Source organism: Leptonychotes weddellii, chromosome 11 (assembly GCF_054177405.1).
Source record: "Leptonychotes weddellii isolate Sample4059 chromosome 11, ASM5417740v2, whole genome shotgun sequence".
Classification (NCBI taxonomy): domain Eukaryota; kingdom Metazoa; phylum Chordata; class Mammalia; order Carnivora; family Phocidae; genus Leptonychotes; species Leptonychotes weddellii.
In genome coordinates this window covers 86,239,470-86,265,958 of record NC_138379.1, presented here as the reverse complement: position 1 = coordinate 86,265,958, position 26,489 = coordinate 86,239,470, and the positions used below count along the sequence as shown (strand labels likewise).

The 26,489-nt window shown below is 50.3% G+C and overlaps 1 protein-coding gene across 4 annotated transcripts in view; it reads left to right on the top strand.

Moving 5' to 3' along the window:
• TTC12 (tetratricopeptide repeat domain 12) overlaps positions 1 to 25,796 on the top strand; it is a 42,468-nt gene extending 16,672 nt beyond the window's left edge. For all 4 annotated transcript variants that reach the window (XM_081799460.1, XM_081799457.1, XM_081799458.1 and 1 more), the window contains exons 8-22: positions 3,126 to 3,197; positions 7,234 to 7,294; positions 7,740 to 7,928; positions 9,030 to 9,099; positions 9,821 to 9,909; positions 11,628 to 11,796; positions 16,439 to 16,531; positions 17,542 to 17,602; positions 18,393 to 18,530; positions 19,003 to 19,101; positions 19,562 to 19,630; positions 22,040 to 22,141; positions 23,395 to 23,494; positions 24,376 to 24,601; positions 25,630 to 25,796. In XM_081799460.1, the coding sequence (XP_081655586.1) occupies positions 3,126 to 3,197; positions 7,234 to 7,294; positions 7,740 to 7,928; positions 9,030 to 9,099; positions 9,821 to 9,909; positions 11,628 to 11,796; positions 16,439 to 16,531; positions 17,542 to 17,602; positions 18,393 to 18,530; positions 19,003 to 19,101; positions 19,562 to 19,630; positions 22,040 to 22,141; positions 23,395 to 23,494; positions 24,376 to 24,601; positions 25,630 to 25,702 (1,611 nt within the window). In that variant the 3' untranslated portion in view covers positions 25,703 to 25,796. The remainder of the gene's footprint in view (positions 1 to 3,125; positions 3,198 to 7,233; positions 7,295 to 7,739; positions 7,929 to 9,029; positions 9,100 to 9,820; positions 9,910 to 11,627; positions 11,797 to 16,438; positions 16,532 to 17,541; positions 17,603 to 18,392; positions 18,531 to 19,002; positions 19,102 to 19,561; positions 19,631 to 22,039; positions 22,142 to 23,394; positions 23,495 to 24,375; positions 24,602 to 25,629) is intronic.
• The last annotated feature ends 693 nt before the right edge of the window (positions 25,797 to 26,489 follow it).

Genomic DNA, 26,489 nt, shown 5'->3' with positions numbered 1-26,489 from the left:
AGGAATCCTCCAAAATGGACGTGTGGGGGTGCATGATTTCCTTATCCCTTAGAAGATAACAGAATGTCCACAAAACCTGTCCCATCACATCGTTACAGTCTTAAAGTTACAAGAACTGCCCACAGCTGATGACATCAGGTTCTTCACAGCCCCAGCATAGGTCCCCCAACCTGCTTTGTCGCTTTATGTGATCATGCTATTTTCTCTACCATTCCGTAAGAGAAGCGAGAGGCCAGGACGTTTTCCAACAATAACAGCACAAGCCACGGTTTGCTGCGTGCTGGCCGTGAGCCTTACAACTTTCTGTTCTGTTCTCTTCGATACCACCGTTATCCTTATTTTTCTGGCAAGGAAACCAAGCCTCGGAGATTAATTAAGTAACCGTGCAGGATCACATAGCTAACGTTGGTCCAAGCTAAACCAGTACTCTGAATCCTCTCCTCTGTACAGCTTCTCCACCGGAACCTGAAACCCCACAATCCCTGGGTGTGGATCTGGTTCCCTTCCGTGGGGCTTCCAGGAGTATCCGTTCTGATCTGAAAAGGGCCCAAGAAGTAGTCACACCGTCTTCATGCCGACTCAGGATGACATGCTGGCCTCTTCCCAGATGTTAAACGAAGCACAGTGTAATAATTAGCAGTGAGACCAAAGCAGAGCAGGCCCAACAAAGCTGACATTAAAAAACTCTGACCCTCAGCAGGCAGTCTTGAGGAATGCCCTGCGAGGCTCCCCATTGAAGAAGCTTGGGGAACCACTTGGAGGGACAGGGGAAAATGTATACGGAGCTCTCAAAACTAACAGTGGTTGGCTCTGTGTCAGAACCACGAATGTAAAAGTTTCACTCTCTTTAAACGTAACATCAATAATGCATGTCAGTGGTATTCCGTTATTAATAGTCTGAGTACTTTGATGCCAATTTAATATTTTTGACACTTTTGAATGGGTAGAGACAAGCTCATATAATGATAGTTCAAGACTGATGTTCCTTGTCAGGGAAGATGAGGCAGCGAAGCTGCTTTCAATTAGGATCAGAGTCTTTCTTTCCTGGCAGAACTCTTTCTGCACGACAAAATCCACCTTTCTCTGAAAACCGGACTCCTTTTAGGGGGATCTGGGGCTCACCTGAGAAAATCCTGGTGAGCACTGACACATGATCAAAGGAGACGGGCTGGGCAGTGAGACATCCATCTGGCCCCCTCTGTGTCAGCATCCAAGGCGGGCGGAGTCCCAGCGCACAGGGGACTCTGAGGCCCCCTGCTTGTTCTGCCCCCTGGTGTAACCCTGATGCTCTGCCAGCAAAGGGCCAGGGGACATTTGGCTTTCATGGGCCACTGCACTGGCATTTCCTTTCCTTTGGACCATTCCTTTCCTGCCCCCTCGACCTCATTGTTTGTGGATTCTCCAGAGCTCACTCCCCGGCTCCCTGCCTTTCTTCTCTCTGCCGCTTCTCCCTCGGAGCTCCTGTCTCCTCTCCTCGGTCCACCACTGGACAGAGGCTAGCCCTTCATTCTGCAGCACTGCTTCACTTTCCTCACTTGTCCCCCTGCCTTTCCCGCCTCTAGCCAGTTCTGCGTACTGCCTCCGGAGCAACTTCCTTGCACCCATGCTGTTCATTCATCTCCCGCAGCCTGGCGTCCGAGACCTCCTCATGGAACCACTGTCTTGCTTGCCCCGTCCAGGCTGACCCTCCTCTGCCCCGCTCTTGCCCCTTGGCCTGGCCAGAAGCCCCCTGTCCCCGCCCATCCCCGGACCTTGCTCAGCCCATTCTCCCTCCTTCCTTCTCTCTTCACCTCTCCATTTCCTTGGAGACCCAGCTCAAACCCGTAGTCTGCACGCCCTTTGTTAAACCGTGCTGCTTCACAGTGGATTTCCCTCTCCTCGACTGCTATCGCACTTTTCTGAAGGAGAATTGGTATAGTTTGTAGCCTTTGGGGCCTGGAGTCAGATGGCCAGATTCTAGATCCCAGCTCTGCCCCCTCCAGCCCCTAGTTTCCTCATCTGTGCAGTGGGGATAATAATGGCATCGATTTCATGGAGTTGTTCTAAGGCTTATATGAGATAATTCGTACGACCCGCATGGCAAGGGTAAGGTCCTGTTGTCATTACTGTCGTTCACTTAGCAGCGCGTCGGGAAATGACGCTCACGAAGATGCACCTGTAAAGGCCTCTCCACGTAGGACAGTCATCGCTGCCTCTTCTACCACCGTCTGTCTTTTCTTTCCGTCGCCCCCTTTACTCTGGATTGCTGCTGTTCTGGCCAGCGTCCCACTTCTGGGGAGAAGCAAGCCAGGAATTCACCCAGGACTTTTTAGACTAGCTTGCACTCTAGACCCTCGGAGGGCATCCCCGCACAATGCCTCTCACATAGAAGGGTTCGCTTACTTAACTGGATGTTAGAAGTTGTAGTCGGCATCATTGTGCGAAGTCAGTCAGTCTCTCTGGAGTGGTAATAATTAGGGGCAGGCAGGTGCAGGGCCCCCCGTGCAAAGGCTGTGGCCTCACCTAAGTTTTGATCCTGCCTTCTGATGGGGGCATCCCTCCTGATCTTCAGTGACAAGAACGTAAGTTCCCGGGGTATGTGGTGTGGTTTATTTCAGGGAAGGAGCTTGCGAGGCCCACTAAGATGTCACAGTGACCTCAGCTCTTTACCCAGAGTAAATGTTCCTCTCTTCTGATAAACCAATGGTCCTTAAGCTTGGCTGCGTGCTTATGTCTCCTGGGGATCTTACAAAATTATTGATGCCTGGGCCGTACCCCAGAGTATAAGTTTTAGTTGGTATGGGGTTCAGCGTGGCCTTCCAGGTTTTGGTAAGCATCCCCGGTGATTCTCATATTTGGGTGAGGTCAAGAGCTCTTCTCAACTAAGGGTTTCTGGTTTGTCTCCTGATTGAGTCTCATTAAATGGAAATGAAAACTGGCAAGTATCATTAATTAATTTGATAGAGAGCTCCTTGCAGGCTTCAATTAGTTTGGCTACATATGCACAGAAAAGTTTTAATTGTCAACCCTGGTAGCTGTCCTGAGAACACGAGTTCTGCCTTCCCTCTATTAGCTAGGCAGTTAGGGGAGTGGCTAATGACTTCAAACCTTCTGAAACATCTGATCAGTCATTCTCTTTTACGCAGTGTGATGAAAAATGCACAAAAGCGTATTTCCACATGGGAAAAGCCCACCTGGCCCTGAAGAACTACAGTGTGGTAAGTTCTGAGAGGAATGGAAGGGAATGTGTGATCACAGAACGATGCTTCAGATCACCTCAGAGAAGGACCATGTTCCTCCAAAGTTGATTAGGAACTAATCCACCTTTTAGAATTTTCCAAGGTAACTCTTCAGATCTTTGAGTTGGGAAGGATGTTGAGTGTCGTCCAGGACAGCCCCACCTGCTCTGGGAATCCCTTCTGCAGTATCTTCTACCAGTGTTCTGTCGGCCCCAGGAGGAGCATCTCCGGAGAGACGAACACAAAATTCACTTATAATCTCACCACCCAAAAGTAACCATGCAGATACATTTACACACTGAGATATTATATATTGTTAACAGCAGCTTTGCTGAGAGATATCATTCACATACCAAACAGTTCATCTGTGGAAAGTGTACAGTTCAGTGGGTTTTCCTATATTCACAGAGACGTGCAACCATCATCATACACAGCTTTAGAACATTTTTGTCACCTCCCCAAAAGCCCTATACCCATTGGTAGTACTGTGCTTCCCTCCACCCCCACCTCAACCCGAGGCACCCGCTAATCTACTTCTGTCTCTATGCATTTGTGTATTCTAGACTCTTCCTATAAATAGTATTACACAAGATATAGTCTTTTGTGGTTGGTCTCTTTCACTTAGCATAATGTTTTTAGGGCTCATCCATGTTGTAGCATCTATCGGTACTTCATTCCTTTTATTGCTGAATAATATTCCGTTGTATCGATATTCTGCATTTTATTTATCCTTTCCTCAGTTGACGAACATTAGGGCTATTACGAACATCCACGTACAAGTTCATGTGTGGACGTGTGTACAGTCCTCTTGAGTATATACCCAGGAGTGGAACCGCTGAGTCCTATGGTAACTGTATGTTTAACTCTGGAGGAACTGCCAAGGTGTTTTCCCAAGTGGCTGAACCATTTTACATGCCCACCCACCGTATATGGTTTCAGTTTCTCCACATCCTGGGCAATACTTACCTCTTCTTGATTACAGCCATCCTAGTGCGTGTGAAGCATAACTCATTGTTTTGATTTGCATTTCCTTGATGGCTAGTGATGTTGAGTCTGTTTTCTTGTGGCTTGTTGGCTGTTTGTATATCTTCTTTGGAGAAATGTCTCCTCAGATCCTTTGCCTATTTTTTTATTAGGTTATTTGCATTTTTATATTAAGTAAACAGTACTTTATATGTTCTGGATACAAGTCCCTTATCAGACAAGTGATTTTCAAATATTTTTTTTCACTATCTGTGTTGCCCTTTCACTTCCTTGACTGTGTTCTTTGTAGCACAAAAAATTTTTAATTTTGATGAAGCCTAAATTATTTATTTTTTCTTTGATTGCTTCTACTTTTGGTGTCATATCAAGAAACCATTGCCTAATCCAAGATTTACTTCTGTGTTTTGTTCTGTTTTATGGCTTTAGCTCTTATATTTAGATCTCTGAACCACTTTGAGTTAGTTTTTGCATATGGTGTGAGGAAGGGATGTAATTTCATTCTTTTGTATGTGGATATCCAGTGTTCCCAGCACCATTTGTTAAAATGACTATTCTGTCTCCCATTGAATAATTTTGGCACCTTTGTCAAAAATCAATTGATCATAAATGCATGGGTTTATTCCTGGACTCTCAGTTTTATTCCATTGATCTATATGTCTATTCTTATGTCTATACCACATTGTCCTGATTCCTATAGCTTTGTAGTAAATTTTGAAATTGGGAAGTGTGAGTCTTTTAACTTTGCTCTACCTTTTCAAGATTGTTTTACTTATTCTAGGTCCCTTGAATTACCATACAAATTTTAGGGTCAGCTTGTCAATTTCTGCAAAGAAGCCAGATGGAATTTTGATGGGGATTACATTAAATCTGTAGGTCAGTTTGGGAAGTATTGCCATCTTAATATATTAAGCTTTCAAATCCATGAACATGGGATGTCTTTCCACTTATAAGATACTGTATTTTAAAAAAGAAATTGCCTCTTATTATACATTAAAAAAATTATTTTCTTCATTGGATTTTAATTCTAAAAGTAATACAGGCCTATTGTACTAAGGTCAAATAATAGAAAAGTGAAAAAAGAAAATGTTAACCCTCCCCTCGCCACCAAATTCTATTCATTCATTCATTCATTCAGGTAATTAATTCACTCAGTGAATATGTATGCATACTTTCTATGTTTCTGGCACTACCCTAGACAATAAGAATACAGTAGCAAACAAGACAAAATCCTTGACTTAATGGTAGTTACATTCTTGGAATAGAAGTGGCCGGGAGACAGGAACCACATAAGTAGATGTGTAGTATGTTGGTTAGTGATAAGTGTTATTGAGAAAACGAAATCAGGAAGCAGCGAAGGTGAGATTAGTTTTATAAGGAGTGGTCAGGGAAGGCTTCTCTGCAGGAAGGGAGGGAGTGAAGTGAGGAAGCCATGTGGCTGTATAATGAAGGAGCCGTCCAGTCAGAGGGTCAGCTAGAGAAGAATGATAGGTGATGAGGTCAGGGAGACGATGGCGGTATGGTAAGGGACTGATTCCCTACAGACTTACAGGCTTTTGGAAGTACTTTGGCTTTTACTTTGAGTGAACTGGGAGCCATTGGAGGATTTTGAGTGAAGGGGTGAAATGATGTGACTCATGTTTTAAAGGATCACTGCTGCATTGAGAATATATCTTGACATAGTAGACAAAGAACAGAGAACTAGTTAGAAGGCTATTGCAACAGACTTTCCAAGTGAGGTGTAATGATGCCTTGAACCAAGTTGGTGTTGAGGGAGGTGGTGAGAAATGATGGGATTCTGGATATATACTGACAGTGAAGCCAACAGGAATTGCCAATAGACTAGATCTAGGGTTCAAAAGGAGTTGGATACAGGTTCACTGCCCTCATCCTTTTGAGCTGCTCTAAGAACTACCAGAGACCAGGTGGCTTAAACAGCAAACATTTAGTTCTCACAGCTCTGGTGGCTGAAAAGTCCAAGATCAAGACACCAGCAGATTGGTGTGTGGTGAGAACTGCCTCCTGGTTCACAGATAGCCAGAAGGGTTAAGAGAGGTCCCTGGGTTCTCTTTGATAAGGACACAAATCTCATGAGCGCTCCACCCTGATGATCTAATTACCTCCCCAAAGCCCCACCTCCAAGTACATCACATTGGGGGTTAGGTTCCACCATAGGAATTTGGGGGAGGGGGGGACACAAACAGTCTATAGCAGTTACCATGTTTGATGTGTATACCTCTGTCCCGCAACACTAGTCTCTTTTATGTGATGTTTTTTTCTTCCATTCATTTTTTAATCCTAATCTTTTGGATGAGCCTTGAGCTTTCAGGACAGCTGAGAGCCATTTTTTACTGTGCTTTTTTTTCTCAGTGACTGGGCAGAGTTCTTAATACCCCTGAGGACAGTACTGCTCAAAACCCAGTAACATGCCCCACAAGCTAGAATCTTCCTTTTTTTCAGAAACTTTCCAGCACTTTCCTCATGGAGAGGCCCTCACTCTCAAGTTTTCTTGCAAGTCATATATGGCCAGTGAATGGACCCCTTATAGGCTCTCTTTGCAGCCCTGTGTATTTACATAGGCACTTCGCTTTTCCTGTTCCCAAAAGTCTCTGTCAACAGTGTCTCCAGCTTCATTTATTTCCCGACTCCTTGTGGGCATATCTGACAAGTAGCCTCCTGTTCTCTCTCAGTGCAAATATCATATCTAAATTTTGCAATCACCTTATGATTATTCCTATACCAGCCAGGCATGATCCACGAGAATTTAGGACTGGATATTTTTCCATCACAGGCTGGATCTGATAACACTATTTTTTAAAAATAAGTTCTGAAATAATGCCTCTTGCCCCACAGAACCAGAGAAGCCTAAACAAAATGTCAAATGCATGCTGCATTCCCCCTGCCTGCCTCCTACGCTGGGATCGGGAGGAGGCTGGGAGGAAATAATGAAGCCCAGCCCCGTGGTGCCTGGTGTCTTTCCTATAATCACCTTCACCCCCTGACCACCCTTCAAGGTCTTGTTTCTTTTTTCCAGGCTAGAGAGTGTTATCAGAAGATCTTAGAAATAAACCCCCAGCTTCAGACCCAGGTGAAAGGTGAGGATGTTCCTGCTGGTGTCCTTCGTTTGAAGTCCACTTTCGCTTTGTGCTCCGGCACATACCTTCTCTGCACTTGGCCTCCCATACCTTCTCCGCACTTGGCCTCAAAGCCACATCAAACCCTCTCTGTTAGCAGGCTGCCCGCTCCTCTTTCCTCTCTGTTCTCCCACTCAGACCTCTGCCTTCCTCCTTTCTACACCATCGTCCCTTAGAGCCTTCTAGGCAGGGCATAATGTTGTCCTTGAATCCCGAAGATGGTTTAAAATCCTGGGCATAGACTGTACACCCTTCCTAAAATTTTCCCTGCTGAAGCCAAGTTTGAATGATTGTAATGCTTCACGCCTCTCAACCTCGCATCCTCAACAAAGGTGACTCTTTGTGTCATGATGTTGACCGTTAGGGTTTTGTTTGTTTCTCTTTTCTTTTCCTTCTTGTTTTGTAGATTACCTGAATCAAGTAAATCTCCGGGAGAAAGCAGACCTTCAAGAGAAGGAAGCCCACAGATCGCTGGATTCGGGGAAGAACACAGCTGTGACAGTCAAGAATCTCCTGGAGACGCTTTGCAAGCCCGATCAGACCCCCTTGTTCTACGCAGGGGGGATTGAAATCCTGACTGAAATGATGCAGGATTGTAAGCCCGAGATGCATATGACCTCGTGAATATATAGTGTAAAGGGACAGTGTAGAAGTCAGTCCTGAGGAGGCAGAGAATCCCTATGTCCCTTCCTTCCACACATACTGAAGATCTGCTATAGTGTCAGGACTGAAGAGGCCACGTAAGAGATATACCCCCGCCCCGGCCCCACCCTCCCCTCAGAGCACGCGTGCACTCAGCACATGCGCAGTAGACGCCCCAAACACAATGCAACACAGAACACACATACGCACGCCGTACGCCCATGGCCACATACTCACACCACATGTATATAACTCACATATGCACACACCACACATAATCACCCCTCACGTGTGCTCCACACATCGTCCACATGCCTGCACACCTTCTGGGTTTCCCTGCATACCCCCTGGATGCCCCCAACACCGTATCCCACCCTGACACAGCTACCCCAACCACGGAGGAACGGAAGACAGAATTTTGTAAGATAAACTGCACGGTTCGCCCCAGTTACATGTAACGGCTTCTTAGGACATGTAAGTCATTCCAGAGCAAATATCAGCTCTCCTGCTGGTGAGACCGTTCTCTTTTTACCGGTTCTTACAAACATTGATATCAGGGATTCAACCACTCTGTACTCAGTGACAGGATGCTGTGTGTGCAGAGATGGGATCTCTGACCTCCCTCTAGTGTAGGATGGAGGACGCTCAGATATCCCCTTCACTAGTTTCTTGGAGAGTATAGGTTCCTCTCTAGAGCCTAGAAACAGCTTCAAAATAATATTTAAGAACAGATGGATATGCTAGTTCTTCCCGGAGGTTGAACAGCTCCTGGAGACTCTCTAAAGATGACAGAGTGATGCGTTGTCAGATAACCGACAGGGCCCCCGGGCCCAGCTCCCCTTCTCAGAACAGGATGTCCCTCTCCCTGGGGCTACAAGTGGCTGATGACAGCTGTAGGTTTCAGAACGTAAAGGTATTTGTTTCTGCCCAATCTGTTAATTTGGTGAGCTTGACATTCCGTAGTGGGTTTCTCATCAACAGCTGGCTCTGTTATGGCTAGACGTCAGCCAGACCGTTCAGGAGTCTGACGTGGTTTTTTATGAATTCATTCCAGGCACAGAACGAACTTTATTCAGAACACACAACGGATTCAGTCTCATCAGCGAGAATAAGGTCCTAAGAAGGTAGGGGTGTTTGTAAAGACAGCCAGCAGTAGAGCAAGGAAGGACAACCAATCCCCCGTGAAAGATCCCTGGTCACACAGGCAGTGGCTTCCGTGGCTGGTCCTGTCCCTCAATCCGCGGTGGTGGCCCTGGCAAGGGGCGGGGCTTTGCGCCTCTGCTAGTTTGAGTTCGGCCACAGTTAACCACAGAGAGAGAAGAGGTCAGCCACGCTTCCCGGGGTCCCTCCAGACACTGCAGAGTCAGAGAAGTGACCCTTTTTTCTGGTTTCCCATCAGTTTGGGCAAGATTGCCATTTGTTCTTTTCCTCTCTTGGAATTTGCTGATCACATCAAGAAACGAGATCCGCTGGATCCTCAGGCTTAGGAGGACACTGACATGGGTGGGGGTCACCAGCACATGTTTGGGTGTGTATGGGGGCCCATGAGCCCTCCGTAGGCTGCTGGCCCACCACATCATCGGTCAGCATGTGGCCGTCGCCCGTGGCCCTGGCTCAGCAGCCTCCCTCCATGCAGCCCCGCCTCCTCGGCCTGCACCCCTGTCCCGGAGCTCTTGGTTCAGTGCTGACCAGCGCACGGGTCCTGGTGACCTGCGGCTCTGCGTTAAAACATTGCTTGCTTCAACCCGCCCGCACTGGAGGAGTCTGGAGGTGGGCTAAAGCCAGCCAAAAAGAAGGTCAGGACTACTTTCCAGTTTTAACGTTGCCGTCCTTCATCCATTCTAGGTGCTTTTCCACGGCAGGAAAAGATGCAGTGGAAGAGATGGTGTGCGTGTCTGTCCTCAGGCTCTGGCAAGCAGTGTGCACGGGGAACGGTAAGTGCGGGTCGTCGCCGTTAACCCTCGTCCATAGCCTGTGGGTACATATGCGCGGGCAGGACTGTCTCCCCCGCGGGCCAGGCCCGAGGGAGGTGACGTCCAGACCTTCCCCCAGAGAGCATCGGGGTCAGAAGCGAGGCCTGCGCTGCGGCCACATCTGTACCTCCCTCACAGCTGCCCTGACGGTGGGCAAAGTCACTGTCAGCAGAACGAGCCATCTCATCCCCTGGGCGATGGCAGCGCAGTGGACAGAGCTGTTCCTGTCCTGTCCACCTAAACGTGTCCTTCCTTTTTGCTGACCGCAGTACCCGTTTCAGTGTCGGGAGACTTATGATGGTCCCTGCTGACATCTTATTTATGACACCGATCAGTGTAATACTGGGACAGTAGATGCTACACGACGCTTATCGGCCTTGTTCACACTTACTGACCTTTCTGCATATTAGCATTTTCTGGGGTTCACTAAGTTTCTGCACAATCTCTCTTACCCCTTTTGTAAAGTAGTAAATGTAAATAAAAATTGTAAGTATTTCCCTCATTTTAAAAAAGTCATGTTTTCATAGGGAAAGACCCAACCATGGACGGAAAACACCGAAAATGGGGAGAGTGGCATCTGGGTCTCCTTGTCACAGGGCTCTTGTGGGAAGCCAGCCACAGAGCTCCTGGAGGCAATTCGTAAACTATAACAGGCTGAATATGCGATGATACGACTTTTCCCCTCAATTTAGTAGAGTGAGGGAATCATCTTAAGTTGCAGAGGACTGGAGAATGAGGGGGACCCTTTCCTGAAGGGAATCAGGCTCAGACGAGTGCGGTTATCAGGGCGCCCCACTGCCCTGTGGGATTCTGCACTGGCCCGGGGTGGTGATCTCGTACCCCCCACACACATGAGGGGGAGGGAGGCAGGGCTTGGTGACGGAGATTTTACTCGGGTGAACCAGACATAGCGCTCTCCCCGCAGCCCTGATTTCCTCAGCCTGCGCCGACTTCGGTTTCAGTGAACCTTGGGGTCACGTTTTTCGTTAACATCAGAACAAACATGGTCACACACAGCCTCTGATGCACATGCTCTGTCAGATCCATGAAATCTGGGTATGTCCAACTCAGTGAATACAAAGAAGATTTTCAAAAGGACACAGGGATGCTTATAAAGTTACAGACATGGAACTCTGTCCCTGATACGCTGTTGAGTGGGAGAGGGAAGCCGAGACAGGGTAGGGTGGATCATATTTTCAACAGTATTCACAGGAGAGGTGGGGGTGGGGGGGCTGCTTTAAGGAATGAGCTTACCTGGAGGGGCCACGAGAGGAGGGGACTTCATGGTCAGCTTTGTACTCCTGTGCTATTTGGATTGTTTCCAGTGAGCTCCTTTTGCAGCATAAGAATAACGCTACGTGGCGCCCACATGTGAGCCAGCCCTGTTTTAAGCACCGGCTCGTATTCACTCCCTGAGCCCTGCTAACACCTCTAGCGCATCAGCCGCCTTCCTCGTTTCACCCACGAGGAAGCTGAGGGGCACAGGAGTTCATGACTCAGCCACGATCGTGCCCCTGGTCACCGGGACCCAGCAGCCTGGTTCTAGAGCTCGTGCTCTGACACTTTATTACCCTGCCTCTCAAACGAGGGGGAGACCTGGATCTCCCAGTGGCATGGTGGGAGAGACAAGTGGTGTAACCGCTGTCATGTGCACGAGGTGCTCGTCCCCTGTCTTGCAGAGGAAAACCAGCGCCTGCTACTCCAGCACCCCTACGTGGGCCGGCTGCTGCCGTCCTTGCTGGCCGCCAGGGCTCTGATCGTCCGCCAGCAGAGCCTGGCCCTGCTGCTGCAGCTCGCCCAGGCGGACCACGGACGGGGCCTGATCATCAGCCACCTTGACGGGACCCGGTAGGACTCTGCTGGCGGGAGCTTCCCTGGGGCTTCTCAGACTGTCACCTGCCAGGTTAACACTTGCCTGTCCCCTTCCCACACCTCCAGCAGGAGAGGGGCCGTCAGACTTCATTAAGGGTCAAACCAGAAAGGAAGGAGCGCACTCCCTCGGGAGGACCTCCGGGACGAGCTCCTGCCTGAACTTAGTACCCCAGGCACTTTCACTTCTCTGACCGGTTTCCCTTTCACGGATACTACAGGTGGTGTAAATGGCAGCCCTTCAAACCCAGATTGGAATCCAGCTCTGAACTAGGTCATTCACTCCTGCCCCTTTAGCCTCCGTCCGGCTCTGCCCTCTTTCTGCCCGCACTTTTCTTCTTTCATTCCTGTTCGAGGTGACACTCTCTGAGTTGGCATGTTCTTTAAGCCTTTCTGGAGCAAGGTAGAGTAGAGGTAAATAAACGCATCTGGAACACTCTTGCACGTAGGTCTTTCCAAGGTTTACAGCCTTGGAAACAGAATGTGCCTCTCCCCTGAGTAGACTTGATAAAAAATTTACTGAACCCCAGTGATGCCTTCCAGTGCTTTTCAGTTGAAATAGTACTAGTTTCTACGTGCGAAATTACCATTTTTTATATCAAAAGAGTTGAGTGTTGGCAATTCCGTGTAGCTCCACCCGGTAGAAGTCGAGCAAGGATCACAGCGGGTTTTATACGTGTTTCATACACAATCTGAAAACAGAAGTTGGCTTCCGATTCTTCTCACTATTACCTCACTTCATCTCCTCTCAGCCTGGGAAGGAGGCAAGATAAGCGTTATGAGCCCATTTCACAGATGGGGCGGGAGAAGCTGCAGCACATCACCAGGGAATCTCACCCCGTTGTCTCCCAGGCCCTGAAGGCTTGCTCCTGCTTCTGTTCCCAGTAAGAGAAGCAGCCAAATCCGGAATCCTGGCAGGTCTTTCCTGGACCGAATGGAGACCTCCGGGACCCGTCCCCCGGAGCGGGGAGGTCTGTCGTGCTCAGGACGGGGGCTTGCTGAGCCTCGCTGCGGCCCTCCCGCTCTCAGCCCTGCCGCGGCCCCCGTGGCTCGCAAGCAGGGGCTTGGCATCCCCCCAAAGCTCAGCCCACACAAGCAGATGGATTGTTAGAGTTAAATCCTCAAAAGCACATTTCACATTTCAGATGACTGCAGTCACTTCCTCGATGTCTTCCTCATGGTTTTTCATTTGGTTTTGGCCTCTCTGAGTAAATGTAGCTGTGGTTGTCCCAAGCTTCCTCCTTGTCCCGCCGCCCCCCAGCTGTCTTTGACTTGCTTGAGTTTTCATTTGAAATTTTCCATTGTTTTGGAGAGTGGCATTTCTGAGCATCTCCCGCAGTCCTGCCTTGTCTCCAGACTGTCAGAGACACCTCTGCTGATTACCTTCGTGCCCACTCTTCTCACTAATGTCCATCTCAGATTAAACCAGAAAGGGGTAGCCTGTGTTCTCTGAAATGAAGAGAGATGGTTTGAGGCTGCACACACGTCCCACAACCTCCCAGAGAGACACACATATCACTTTTCTCTTAAAATGCTTTCCCCCCTGTGAGAAGTCAAAGGGGCAAACGAGTACTGACAGGAACCGAGTGAGGGCTAGTGTCACTTTGTGCAAAGTGCTGGATTTTTCAATGCAAGCCTTCATGAGCTCAAATCCTCTGCTTGCCTCCTTCTATGTACGTGGCCCAGGAAAGCTGCTTAACCTTGACGGTGTCTCATCTGTATCACAGACTCATGATGAAGCCTAACAGAAGTGATACATGCATGCCAGTCACATGTTTCCTGCTGCGTTTTACAGAATACCTGATCGGGAGAAGCTGGTCTTGTTTATCTCACGTAACAGGAAAGACTGCAGATGGCCACAGCCAGTTCAGTGGCTTAAAGATATCAGGGTCAAGTCCTCTGTCCTTCTCTTGATCTCTCCCTCGTGGTCTCACGAGGCTGCTGCAGCTCCAAGTATCACATCCCTCATTAAGACAGGTTACCAGCAGCTAGATCTGTCCCTTTTATCAAGAGAAGCTACTGCTTATTTCTGTTTGCTCAGGATTGTGTCACATCCCACCCTGGTTGGAAAAGTGGTTCCAGCTTCTCTAGTAGAGTCAGCAGGAGAGAAGGGGGATAGCAGGGTATCTGTGGGATTAGCCAGCAAACGGCGCCTGCCACAGTAATGAAACAGTTAGGATGTATGTTTCTTCACCTGGAGAGGAAGCCTAGTCGTTCATGTCTCCTAAGACAAAAACCAAGATGATCTTTTTTTTTTTTTTTAAAGATTTTATTTATTTATTTGACAGAGAGAGAGACACAGCGAGAGAGGGAACACAAGCAGGGGGAGTGGGAGAGGGAGAAGCAGGCTTCCCGCCGAGCAAGGAGCCCAACGCAGGGCTCGATCCCAGGACCCTGGGATCATGACCTGAGCCGAAGGCAGGAACTTAATGACTGAGCCAGCCAGGCGCCCCGACAAAAACCAAGATGATCTAAGACTGCCACCTCCTCTTCTGTACACTTCAGGTTCATTAGCATTCATCCTCAAGACTGAAGAAAACAGATTTAATTGGTGAAGGAAGAATCTGAACTAACAGCAAAATACATGATTTCTGACAGCAGGAACACTAGAGCACACCTCTGAGGAACTGGGGATTTGCAGCAGCTTGGAGTTACCCAGTACCACAGAAACAGTCTGGTCCTGCCCCACCCAGTGCCCGTGTCCCCTGTGGGGTACCCCACTATGGCCTGTGCGTGATGCCCTCCAGGGGAGATTCCGGCATTGCCCATTATACTTTTCTCCATTTGATTAGGATGGGCGCTGTAACAGCTAATAGACTGGGAGTCTTTTCCCAGCCAATGAAAAGATGCAGATCTCACCTCCCAGAGCAGCTCATCCTGTTCCATCCTGACTGATAGAAAGCTATCTCCTTGCACCAGGCACAGACTGCCTGCCCCATCCCATGCTCCCTACGCGGAGGCCTTGGTTCAGTCTATTGAAGGCCTACAGAATGCATCAAATCTCCCACTTTCCGGTGCTCGTGGCATCTGAAGACACTGATCTTTTCCAGGTTAAGCATCCTGGTTTTCTTGACCATTCTTCAGATGATTTGACTTTCACATCCCTCCTAGAACAAGCTGCCAAATAAATCCAGTAGTGTAGATGTGGGTGACTGGAGTCCATTCCTAAAATCCCAATCTGATAGTCCCTTTCCTGCCTCTATTGTTAACTGCCCAATGGCAATGGGTCCTGTGGATCACTACCACGTTTCGTGAAACTCCACAGTGTGGCTGTCAGACCATTGCCCCTCTTGGTCCTCCTCCTACCCCCAGGCGCATCCTTCTTGGCTTCCTTCATGAGCTCCCCTTATGCCGTCACCCTTCCAAGTCAGGGATCCTACTCCTGGCCCTCTTTTCATTCATGGCCTTAATTATCGTGTGTAAGTCCTCTGAGTGCTCGGAGCCTTCCCTCTGCCGCTGGACATGTCCATCTCAACGTCACAAGCGTTACTAACTGAAATTGCCAGTGGTTCTTCCAACCAGGACCTCTCCCTGAACTTCCTGCCTTCATAGGTGGCACTTCATCCACCCAGTTGCATAAGCCAGAATCCTGTAGGAAGATGGTGTATTGTCACTTCTCCCTCCTCAGCATCTGGACTCCCTTCCTTCTGGCTCTCCTCGGACATCTGTGACCTGCCCTTCTAGGCTTTCTTTCGCAAAGGCCTCTCTCTTCCCAGCGGGGTGTCTCCCTCTGCCCCTGCCCCAGCGAATCCCTCCCTCTTTACTGTCTGGCCCATTCCAGCTCTTCCCCAGTCGGATTCCCTGCCTCCGGTACGACCCGCTCCAGTGAACACACGTGGGTCACTGTAGGTCACCAGGAGCCCAGCACTGCGCCCCTGTACTAAGCACAACACTCAGCACACTGTAGGTGCTTAGGACGGGTTGGCTGGACAGACAGAGGACTCCCAGTGGTGCCAGTCAGTCTGTTAGGGCAGCCGCCCAAAATTGCGTTAGCTCCTTCGGGCAGCTGCTGCGGACCGTTTGCTCAGACTCGGTTTGCAGTTGGCTGAGAGCCCTTACATCTTTTTTGTATGAACCGGGCATAAACCAGGTCTCCCCATTTTATCACTTATATAGAATTTCCAGCTCTAAGTGGAGGACTTTGAATTTAACCCTATTAAATTTCATCTGACATATTCAGCAGCCTGTCAAAATCTTGTTGAATCCTTATTCCATCCCCCACCTCGTTAGGGGGCCCTCCCTCCCACTTTAGTCATCAGCAGGTTAGTAAGCATGCCACTTAAATGTCACTTATGTGATTGAACTTGGCTGAGCCAGAGTCACGTGGCAGAAGCACTCGAGATTCCTCCCCAGTTGACATCTGATAGTCAATGAACTTTGGTTAAAACTGTTCAACCCTCTGGGAGTTAACATTAAGTGGCAGAGCCATTCCCGTAGGAGGTTGTCTCTGTCTTTGGGGTGGGCAGGGATCTGGGCTTCCTAGGAGGACATAGCGAGGCCACCCTTTCGGCTTCTTTGACCCACACGCAGACTCCTTCCTGGTCTCTTTGCAAGGTCTCCTTGTTGGGGATGCTCTCAGCTGGAGGACAGCCCGCTCTGAGGTTGTTATGGATTTTTGCAGATTGTTGGAAGCCTTGGTGTCATTTCTTGATTTCTCAGATAAGGAGGCCAACTCGGCTATGGGACTCCTCACGGACTTGGCTCTGGAAGAAAGGTAATTTTTATTTCCAGAAATTGACATTTCTTCTTCAACCTTTGTTAAACTGTCTGATCTTTAAAAATGTGCAGTATGAAGGGAGGCTTGGCCAACTGAGCATCACAAGATTCACTGCGTAGGAGGGCTGATGCCTTCCAAGCAGGGGGCTGGAGTTGGCCACTCCTGTCCCTCTGCGTGCAGGGGGACCCAGTCCTCGATGGGTTTGGAAGCAGCAGCATACTTCAAACAGTACCTCTCACAGTAAACAAGCCTACTATGTAGTGGAGAAGCTGCTTTCCCTTCATCAGTGCCTAATAGGAACTGCCCAGCAAGTGTGTGTTGAATGACGGCACAGTGGAAGGTAGCCTCCCCTTGGGTTACCAGTGGCATTGTGGGTAACCCCCCCCATCTCCACTTAGCTGCTGGGAAAAACAGCAAGCGTCTTAGATTTTCGTATTTCTTGAGGGTTTTTTTAAGTACATCTGTCTGTTTTTTAAATTTCCTCACAAACTTTAGGGTGTCTTGCTTAGAAATGGCCATATAATGAGACAGAGCTGTTTGTGCTCGTAGGCCGTTGGCATGGGCTGGGAACAGGTAAGAGCCTCCCTCGCAGGTGCAGACGTGTGTGCCTCTGGGCCTTCCCCACGACCGTGTTCCAGAAACATGCTTGCACTGTGTTTCCTGTTTGCAGGGCACACAGGCTCAGAGCAAGGGGAGGGCAGGGGTGGCGGCGAGTCAGCTTGGCAGAAATCTAGGGCTTCCAGCAGCTTCTGCTTTGAGAAAGCTGCCATCTGAGATCTGTTGTTTAACATCAAAGGCAATTCTCCTGACTTAGAAAAATTAAAGCCACGTTACATACCCAGTGACATTTGTGGGGGGGCGGGGGTGGTTCAGAATAAACCATACGTGCATGCTGCAGATCACATGGGCCCAGAGTTTGTGACAGTCTGGTCCATTGTCCAAGACACTGTGTTTATGTTCTGGTTTATGCAGTGCAGAAATAAATCGTGGGAATATTTTCTCAACAGATTCCAAGTCTGGTTCCAGGCCAACCTTCCAGGTGTGCTCCTGGCACTCACAAGTGTTCTGGTGAGCAAGCCCCTCACTTTTATCACCCGTGACAGGTATTCTCAGGCACGTGAGCAGAGCCATTTAAACACAGTTTACACTCCAGGGCTCCTGTCGTCTCTCAGGTTGATTAGTCATTTACTCACAGCTGGAATTTACACAATTCTCAGTTATTAAAACAACTGCCGTAGGGACAGGTGGAGATGGCGTATGGATGGGGCCGGTACGGGGGAGACAAAGGTGGATGTGGACTGTGCGTCTTAGGTGAAGGCGGAGAGAGGGGGTCCGTCCCAGTCCGTCCCCTTCTGACCCTAATACCCGTCATAAGGACTGCGGGGCTGCCCTGTTCTCTCAATGGCAGTCAGCCCCACCAGGAGGGCAAGTGGTAATTTGAGCCTATGACACAGGACTTAGCAGGGTGGGGTTCTCCTAGGAGAGCATGCTATGACGGGGACCTGTCCCAAGGGGGCCAGAGAAGTCTCGGGATCTGAGAGCATATCCACACTCCCGTATTCCACACATGTGGAAATGGGAGCTCTGAGAAGGGAGAAGACTTGCCCACATTCTCCCAGCTGCTTGGTGGCATCCCCAGGGTGAAGCCCTAGGCCCCTCTATTCCAGGCTAAAGTGCTTTTGGGTCTCCCCCTCTGTGTGCCTCCATCCTGGTGTCAGTGTGAGCCCATTGACGCCCCTGGGTGACATTGTACTCTCTGGTTCCCAGGCATTTTTGAGAGTGAGGGACGCCCCTAGAGATTGCTCCGGCATTGTTTGCCTGCTCTCTGCAGACTTTTTTTCTCTTGACTCGCTTTCAGAAGAGAGATCCCATGGTAACCAACCCCACAGCTCTCTGCCGGTGCATTGCCCTCATGGGGAACCTCAGTGCTGAGGCCGCCATCCGAAGACAGATGTCTGCTTCTGAAGAGTTCCGGGAGGCCTGCTTGGGCCTCATGGTATTATAATTTTTCTAGTCAGAATTCGTCTTTTCCCTGCTTTGGGAGCATTGCCTTCTTGCTGATTATCTGGCTTTTCCAAAACTTCTGAGGGTACGGCACCAGTGGCTTATCCCTTCTACAATTTGGATTTTATGGGTGGCCAGCCTTACAGCGCCCTCCAGGGCAAGCCTCAGCCCCCCTGGAGAGGTCTGAAGGGTTTTCTGGTGGAGTTGGCTTGACTACCCACGTCAGCAGCTCACGGACCAGGCTGAACCAGAGTGACATGGCACAGCACTGGAGACCCTTGGCCAGTCTCCCACACTAACACCAATCCATGGAACTGGTCTCTGATCTCCCAACATCCGCTAGGTTCATGACATTGACAATTTAGGGAGGGTAAGTAATGCTGGGGCCATTGCCAAGGGGATAAGATGGTCATGAAAAGCTGCAGGGCACAAAGGTCATTGATTACTTTGCTTTGTTTCCAAAGGCCAGATGTGAGGAGGATGTGGACCTGTTCAGAGAGGTCTTGTACACACTCCTGGGACTTGTGATGAACTTGTGTCTTCAGTCCCCCATCGTCTGTGAGGTGCGGTGTTCTTTCCTCCCTGCTAGGAGCCCTGGGACACCCCAGGCTTGTGCCATTGCTAGAACTGGTCTCATTTTCACAAAGAGAATATAGCACAGGGACTCAAACCCTGGCGGCGGGAACGGGGAATGCTGGACAGATGCTCTGTCACTTTGTTCCTCCGAGAAATAGATGAGTCACTCAGGTGTTCATCCAAAAAATGGATGTGTTGAGCATGGTGCTAGGTTCTGCATTTACAAAGTCAAAAAAATATGGTCTCTGATCTCAAGGTATTGCCCTGTAGTTAGGGAGACAGCCGTGGGAAGATGTAAGAGTGATAGAAGGGGTTGTGAGGGAAATATGGACGGAGCATGGCCCTGCTGAAGAGCGAGAGGTCAGGTCTGTTTGCTCAGAAGAAGCTCCATAACGGATTCACATTAATAGGCCATTCAGACCTCCTCCTCTCTCCCTGTCATGGCAGGTTTGGGCCTTGGAGGTGAGCAGGAGGTGCATGTTTCTACTGAACAGCCAAGATGGAGGGATCCTGACAGTAAGTGTCTCCCAGGGAAATCCAGAAACCACTTCCTTTGTTGTTCCTGGGGATTCGGTGACGCCCCCACCCAGTGCCCATCTGTGGACCCCCTAGAGTCCATGGACCCAAGTTAAGAATCCCTTTTCTGTAGAGTTTGCAACTTACCAACTTATACAATGTAATTTATCTGATTTGTCCTATTCCAAGATATCCTGGTGCAAATTGGACAGGCCACAAGATTTTATTTAGAATCTCTTTTTTTCTGTAGTCAAGAAAGCCAGGCGTGTATTTTGAAGCCCATGATCCTTGAAGTTGTTTATGCATAATGGTTTTAGTCCCCTTAGAGATATATGCTGGGATGGCGTTCTCATTTCTGTTTCTAACATTTGGATAAGAAAGCCAAGAAAGACCTATGGTTAACACAGAGTATTAGGAGAACATCAGTATGATTCATCAGACTATTTGCTGCCATCCTAGGATGTGTTCTTTACTAACATAAGTAATCACCCCAACTTTTCCACCTATTAAGTTAGGGCCCTGGTGCTTAGAGAAACAACCAGGGGACATCCAACAGGTCTGGAAACCAGCCCTTCAAGGAACACAGACTGGGGACTGGGTCCAGGATCACAATAAAGGTTCTGAGCAGATCTGATGAGTCCTGTTTGGGGCTAGTATGCCTATAAATTCCCTGAAGTCAATTCAGACATGAGAGGATGGAGGTTTTTAATGTGAACTCCAGGAATGTGTGGTAGGTCTCCAAGTTCCCCAGAACCCCCTAAAATTGTATAGACAATTTTGAATGTATGTGCATTTTCATGGGAAAGGCATCATGACTTTCATCAGATCTTCAAAAAAAGATCCATGACCCCAAAACTGGTGAGCTCCACTATTCTCAGGTGCTTGGGTTTTTCTGAACGGTTTAGACCAGAGCGAGGCCTAGGATAGTTCTGAGCTAACCCTTCAAGTACTCTCCTGGCCAGACCTTCCCAGGGCTCTGCCTCTGCCTGAGTCCGGTGCTGACCTGCTTGTGGAGCACAGCAGCACTTCACCAGCAGACTCTGGTCCTTCGGTAGAGTGCTCTTCCCACTCTCCAGGACCTCAAAAGAGATCCGTGCTCTTCCACTCCCCAGGGCCTCAGAAGAGATCCGTGCTCTTCCACTCTCCTGGGCCTCAAAAGAGATCTATAGTGTCAACTCCAGCAACATTCTAGCACCTGCAGGGGGCAGCTGAGGGACACAAGACTGATAATATGGTAATACACACATTTATCCCTTCTCCCTAGGGAGAACCTCATTAAAATCAGACCGAAAGCAGTAGGGAACAGCAACAACAAAGTTTGAAACACGCATTGACAAAACAAACAGGCAAGAGTCACCAGTTGGTTTTTTAATCATTTTAACCCTTTTCTGGAAGATGGAGAATAGCTGTAAAAGGCATAATTCATGAGGCAGGGCCGAAGAAACAGTGCAGTCTACAGATATAGGGGATGCGGGTCTGCCCCGTAGGCCGTGGAGAAGTTGGAGACTCCACAACACTGGGACCACACAGGGCATGAGTGAGAGATGGGGGATCACGCTTTGGCAGCCAGGCAGCTATCCCTCAGGTGGGAAGTTCAAGCTTGCTTTCTCTCGTGGAATTGAAAGGCCAGAGAAAAATGTCTTGCTTTCTAGGATTTGGAAGTGCCTCCTTTCCACCTGTCAGTCAACTAACTCCCCATGAACACAGCATGCCCAAATATATTTGTACTGCTTTTTCATAAATGTGCCCAGAAATGGGCAGCTAAGGTCACCGGACATTTCAGGAAAGCCACACACAGAAATAGAAAAACCAAGAGTAACAGAAAAATCAACCCAAAAGAAATAGAAATGATACAGGAAACAGAAGAAAAAATTAATAACTATCATTTGTGTCCTCGGAAGGATTCAAGATAGTGTTCTATCCATAAGACAGTAACAGCTAGCTATTTAAAAAAGAAAGGGAGGGAGGGAAGGAGGAGGAAGGGAGGGAAGGAGGGAGGGAGGGAGGGGAGGAGGGAGGGAGGAAGGAATGAAGGAAAAGCTATGAGACCCCGAGGTCAATCCAAGAAGTCTACCACCTGGTAAAGGGCCTGCAGAGCTCTGCGGGGTGTCCAGGACTTTTTTTGCCGGAGCTGAACTGGCCGATTGTGTGTCGAGCTGAAGTGAGCCAGGCCCCCGTGTGCCAAGAGGCCATGTTTCCAGCCCTTGGAGTGACCTGCCCTGCAGCTATAAAATGAACGCTGCTTCCCGGCTGGTCCCAGGGCCACTCCACATTTGTAAAACCAAGGTGCGGGTTTTGCTCCCCATACTAATGATTGTTTTTGCCTCCCCAAGCTACTTGCTGACTTTTCAAGGTCATCAGTGTTTCTGAAGAGAACGGTTAATCATCTTTCCTTTCCCCTTCACTCAGAGAGCTGCTGGTGTCCTCAGCCGCACTCTTGCTTCCTCCCGGAAGATCGTGGAGGAGGCCCTGAAAGCTGGAGTGGTGAAGAAGATGATTAAGTTCCTGAAGGTAGAGTGAGCCGCTCGGGTACACACGCTTGAATTGCCAGGAGCGTCATAGATCATCCAGGGGACAGAATTAAGGAGGGCTATGTTCAGTTAGGGGCCACCATTGCACCCCTGCCCGACGTTACACTTCTTGACTGAGGATTCCTTCCACCTGTCACCCCAGACGGCACTCTGAACATCATTGTAAGATTGTTGCACAAATAAGTGAGTTGTTCACGAGAAGCAGCCATAAAACCAACTCACCAGGCAAGCCTCACTTCACAGTGAACGGCTTCTTTCCCTGAAAAAGACGGTCGGAGTGGCTTTCCACAAGGTCCCACGGGCCCATACTTTGCTCACCTTCTGCTCGCTGTGCTTTCCCCGGCTGCCTGGAGAGTGCTGACTGTCCCTTTATGGGATACGGAGGGTGCAGCCTTACCATGGGACACAAGGATGCTCCCGTGGTCTGAGCGAGTCAGTGCGACAGTTGAGTAGACTCACTGAGAAGACCAGGTGAGTAACCAGGCTGCCATCTGTGGCCCCTGCCCGAGCGGCCCATGCCCAGTGCGCTTCACCCCACCATGTTAGTGGGCTGAGCAGGGCCAGGAAGCGTGCTCCGTCGGGGGGCTGCTGCTAGGGCAGGGCAACAGTGAGGGGGTGGGATGGTGGGTCAGACTTCAGACTCCATGTGGCTCTCGCACACCCGCTGGAGCCTGCTGATCATATGCACACACATGTGCATTATGCATGGAAGATGCACATGCACATCTTAAAGACCCTGCACTGGGTGATTTTGAGGGTTATGATTTGACAGTTATCACCTCTTAAAATGATCTAGATTTGCGATGTTCTCCATGCAGGCCTGTCAGCCTGACAGGCTTAGCAAGTCAGTCCCCATTCTCCAATGGTGAAATGACATGGGGTTGGGAGTGGGGTGCTCTTCCCGTCTTTTTGGTAGATCTGCCAGCCGACAGCATCCTTCCCTCCTCAGCCACTCACTCGTAAAGCCTTCTGCGGGCAATTACCCAGGTGTGCATGACAGGCCCGTGGCCCTGTCAGAATTCCTACCAGGCTGTGGGCTGTGTTACTGGGGACGTGAATGACACCACCCCAACAGGGACCTGGCCTGCTCCCCGGGAAGTGCGGGCCATTCTCAGGGGAGCAGTGTTTCAGAAGTTCCAGAAGCCACACAAGCACAGCACAGCTGCTCGCTGGTTTCTGGCCCAGAACAATCCTAGGACTGATTTCTTTTTCTGATTTCATTCTGAAACCCAGACGGGGGGCCAGACTGCCTCACGATATGCCATAAAGACACTAGCTGTCTGCACGAATAGCTTTCATGAAGCGCGAGAAGAAGTGATAAGACTGGATAAAAGTAAGTGATCGATTCCTTAAGGGGAGCCTACATCCCAAGGTTCAGCCATCCTGGAAGCTGCAAAGGGAACTGGGATGAGGAGCGGGGAGAGACTGACAGAGTGCTGTTAACCTCTCCCTAGACTTCCGCAGTGTTTACTGAGTAAGATCGCTGTGTCACCCTGTTCTGGAAACGTTTAATTAGCCTTCGGCTGCGCATGCTGAAAACTCTGCTATAACATGGCTCAGAGATAATGGGGTCGATGCGGGGAACCAGCTCCCCCCCCAAGTAAATGGAAATTGTTTCTGAAGTGTTCTGCTTAGGCTGGTCTAACACGGGTTCTCGCCCTTCAAGGGGTGTGTGGGGGGACACCTTCAACCTTCAGTGAACTGGGAAGATAGCAGAGTCGGAGCCGGCGTCGGAGCAGGCTAGTGACTAAAAGTGGCTGCCGGCATCCATAGCGGGGTTCCCAGCGAGGCAGCCTGCTAATGTTCGCCCTCGCACCTGCTCTGGAATGCGTGGGAAGTGGCCTGAGCGGGCCCTTCTTCTGGGTCCTGCTCCTTGCCCTGCAGCTACAGGGAGCCGGCCTGTGGCCCCCCGCTTGGGTCACTCTCTCTGGAGTGTAGGGGTAAAGATCGGGGACTTTAGGGAAGACAGACCTGTCCGACACATAGCATTCATTCACACAACAGCCGTGTCACCCTGGGCACTGCTCTGGGCTCCTGAGACCTCGGAGACACAGGAGGCCTGAGGAGGTTCACAGTGCTCAGCAAATACTTGCTGAGTGACGACCCCCAGAGCTTCTGGGGACGCGAGGGGCACAGGGAGTGTCCGTGGACACCGAGGGATTCGGAGGTTTGGGATTCGGAGGGACAGATGCTTGTTCTCTCCCCTCCCCCTAGAGTTCGGCATTCTGATGAAGCTGCTCGGCTCCGAGGATGAGATGGTGGTGGGCAATGCCGCCCTCTGCCTGGGGAACTGCATGGAGGTGCCCCAGGCTGCGCCCCCCCTGTTGAAGACAGACATCGTGCAGGTGCTGTTGAGGCACGCGGGGGGGGATGCGCAGAAGACCGCCGTGCAGCTGAACGCGGGGATCGCTCTGGGGAAGCTGTGCACGGCCGAGCCCAGGTACGCAACGGCTGCTGGCTGGAGGGATGGGGGTTGGGGGGGTGGGCTGGGCCCGTGTCGGTCACACTCCTGAAGGCGCTGTGCGGCAGCTGGGCCTCCGTGCCACCCAGCACTCCAGGGGGAGCCCCATGAGCCCTGGTGCTTTGTGTGTGGACAGGTGTTGGGCCCAATAGCCGCTTCCCTGAGGGCACTGGGGAGCTCCGGGCTCCAGCCAGAGCAGGGAGATGCCCCTCGGACAGGGATCCGTTCCGTGCGCTCACTGCCGCCGCCGTCCCTCCAGCTCCTTGCCCCTCTTCCCACATAGCCCCCACTGCTTCACTTTTTCGCCTGGGGCCTGAGCATATGGGAGAATGTCCAGGGAGGGTAAGGTTCTTGTGCTGGAGAAAACACCGAAGTGAGGGATAGAATGGTGTGTTCCAGACCACCTGGCAAGCCGGGGCGAGAGATCTGGGCTTTAGCTGTGTACATCGCTTCTTTTTTAGCTTCTGTTCTGCTCTGGCTGGGCTCTGACCTGCTGAAACGCCTGGTCATTCAAGCTCCCAGAAGCCGCCCCCCTGTGTCTGAGGGACGGGGCCCCGGCATAGAAGGGGGTGCCTTCCATGGACAGGGAGCAGCGCTGGCCTGCCTGGCTCCTCCTCGTACAGACTAACCCCTCCGATTCCTCCTCTGGAGAATGAGGAGGGTTGGCTTGGATGACATCTGAGGCCCTTTCACGTTCTGTCGGGTTGTCCAAATGGAAGGCCTGGATAACATCTTTCTTCTCCAGAAAGCAAGGCACATTGGCTAGGATGAGCTCAGAGTAGCAGTTTCCTGGGAGTCCCTGAGCACAGGGTCCCATCGGATCAGCCACTCAACAGCATTTACCGTGCTTTGTGGACCTCCCTGAGCACCTTCCCTGCTTTGATCGCTAGGGCTCCCGGGGCAGCAGCTACTCCCTTTCCGCCTTGCCAGCCAGCTTCTCTCTGAGAGGGGGTGGCCCCGGGCCCCATGGCACTGATGTGCTCACCTTTGTGTTCTGACTCTGGCAGATTTGCTGCTCAGCTGCGGGAGCTGCATGGGCTAGAGATTCTCAACTCGACGATGAAGTATGTCGCTGATTAAGACACATGGTGTCTGTGCACATTTTCACAAACACAGGACTGTGTGCTATGGGGGGGTCCCTGTGCTAATAAAGACTTTTCGAATGTCCACTCCAGAGATGAATGTTGTTTTCAGATGCTTGCCTCTGGTTTTCACCGGTAATGGGAGAGTGGGCGTCAGGCTGGCCACTGTGTTGGAAACCACTCGGCATCCACCACGCTTTCTTCTACTGTCCCTTCCTGCCCTGCAGGGGCTGGACACCAGCAAACGGAAAGCGACATTTCCCAGATTCCCTTGTAAGCAGTGGTTCTAGACAGGAACTAGATTCTGCCAGCTGAATGCCCTTCCTGCCCCTGTGGCTGTTTTCTGCTGGCAAAAGCTAGAAACATCAAGTTTTTCGACAGCAGGAAGTGTGTCCGAGTTCTGGCCCAGGGACAGTGTTGGCAGCTTCTTGGGCCTGGCCTGCCACCGTGCCATGTGCTCAGTGGTGGTAGGTGGTTGAGTGGTCGAGTGGTCGGTAGGTGGTGGCTCCCCTGACAGGGAGTTCTCAACGATCCAGGGAATCATCCCCGGAAGCGCCGCCTGGTGCCCTCGTCCAGCCCATCGAGGGATTTATAAACATCTATTCCACGTGTTAGATGGTTTTCTGCTTGAAGTGTCAAAGCAGGGGCACCTGCCTCCACCCTGACCTCACATAAACGTCGACGTATTTATTCCCCAAACCCACCCTGCACTCCCCCCCTCCCCCAAACACACTGCTCCCTTGCCACTGGCACCTCTGGACCCCAGGTCCCTAAGTGACAAGTCC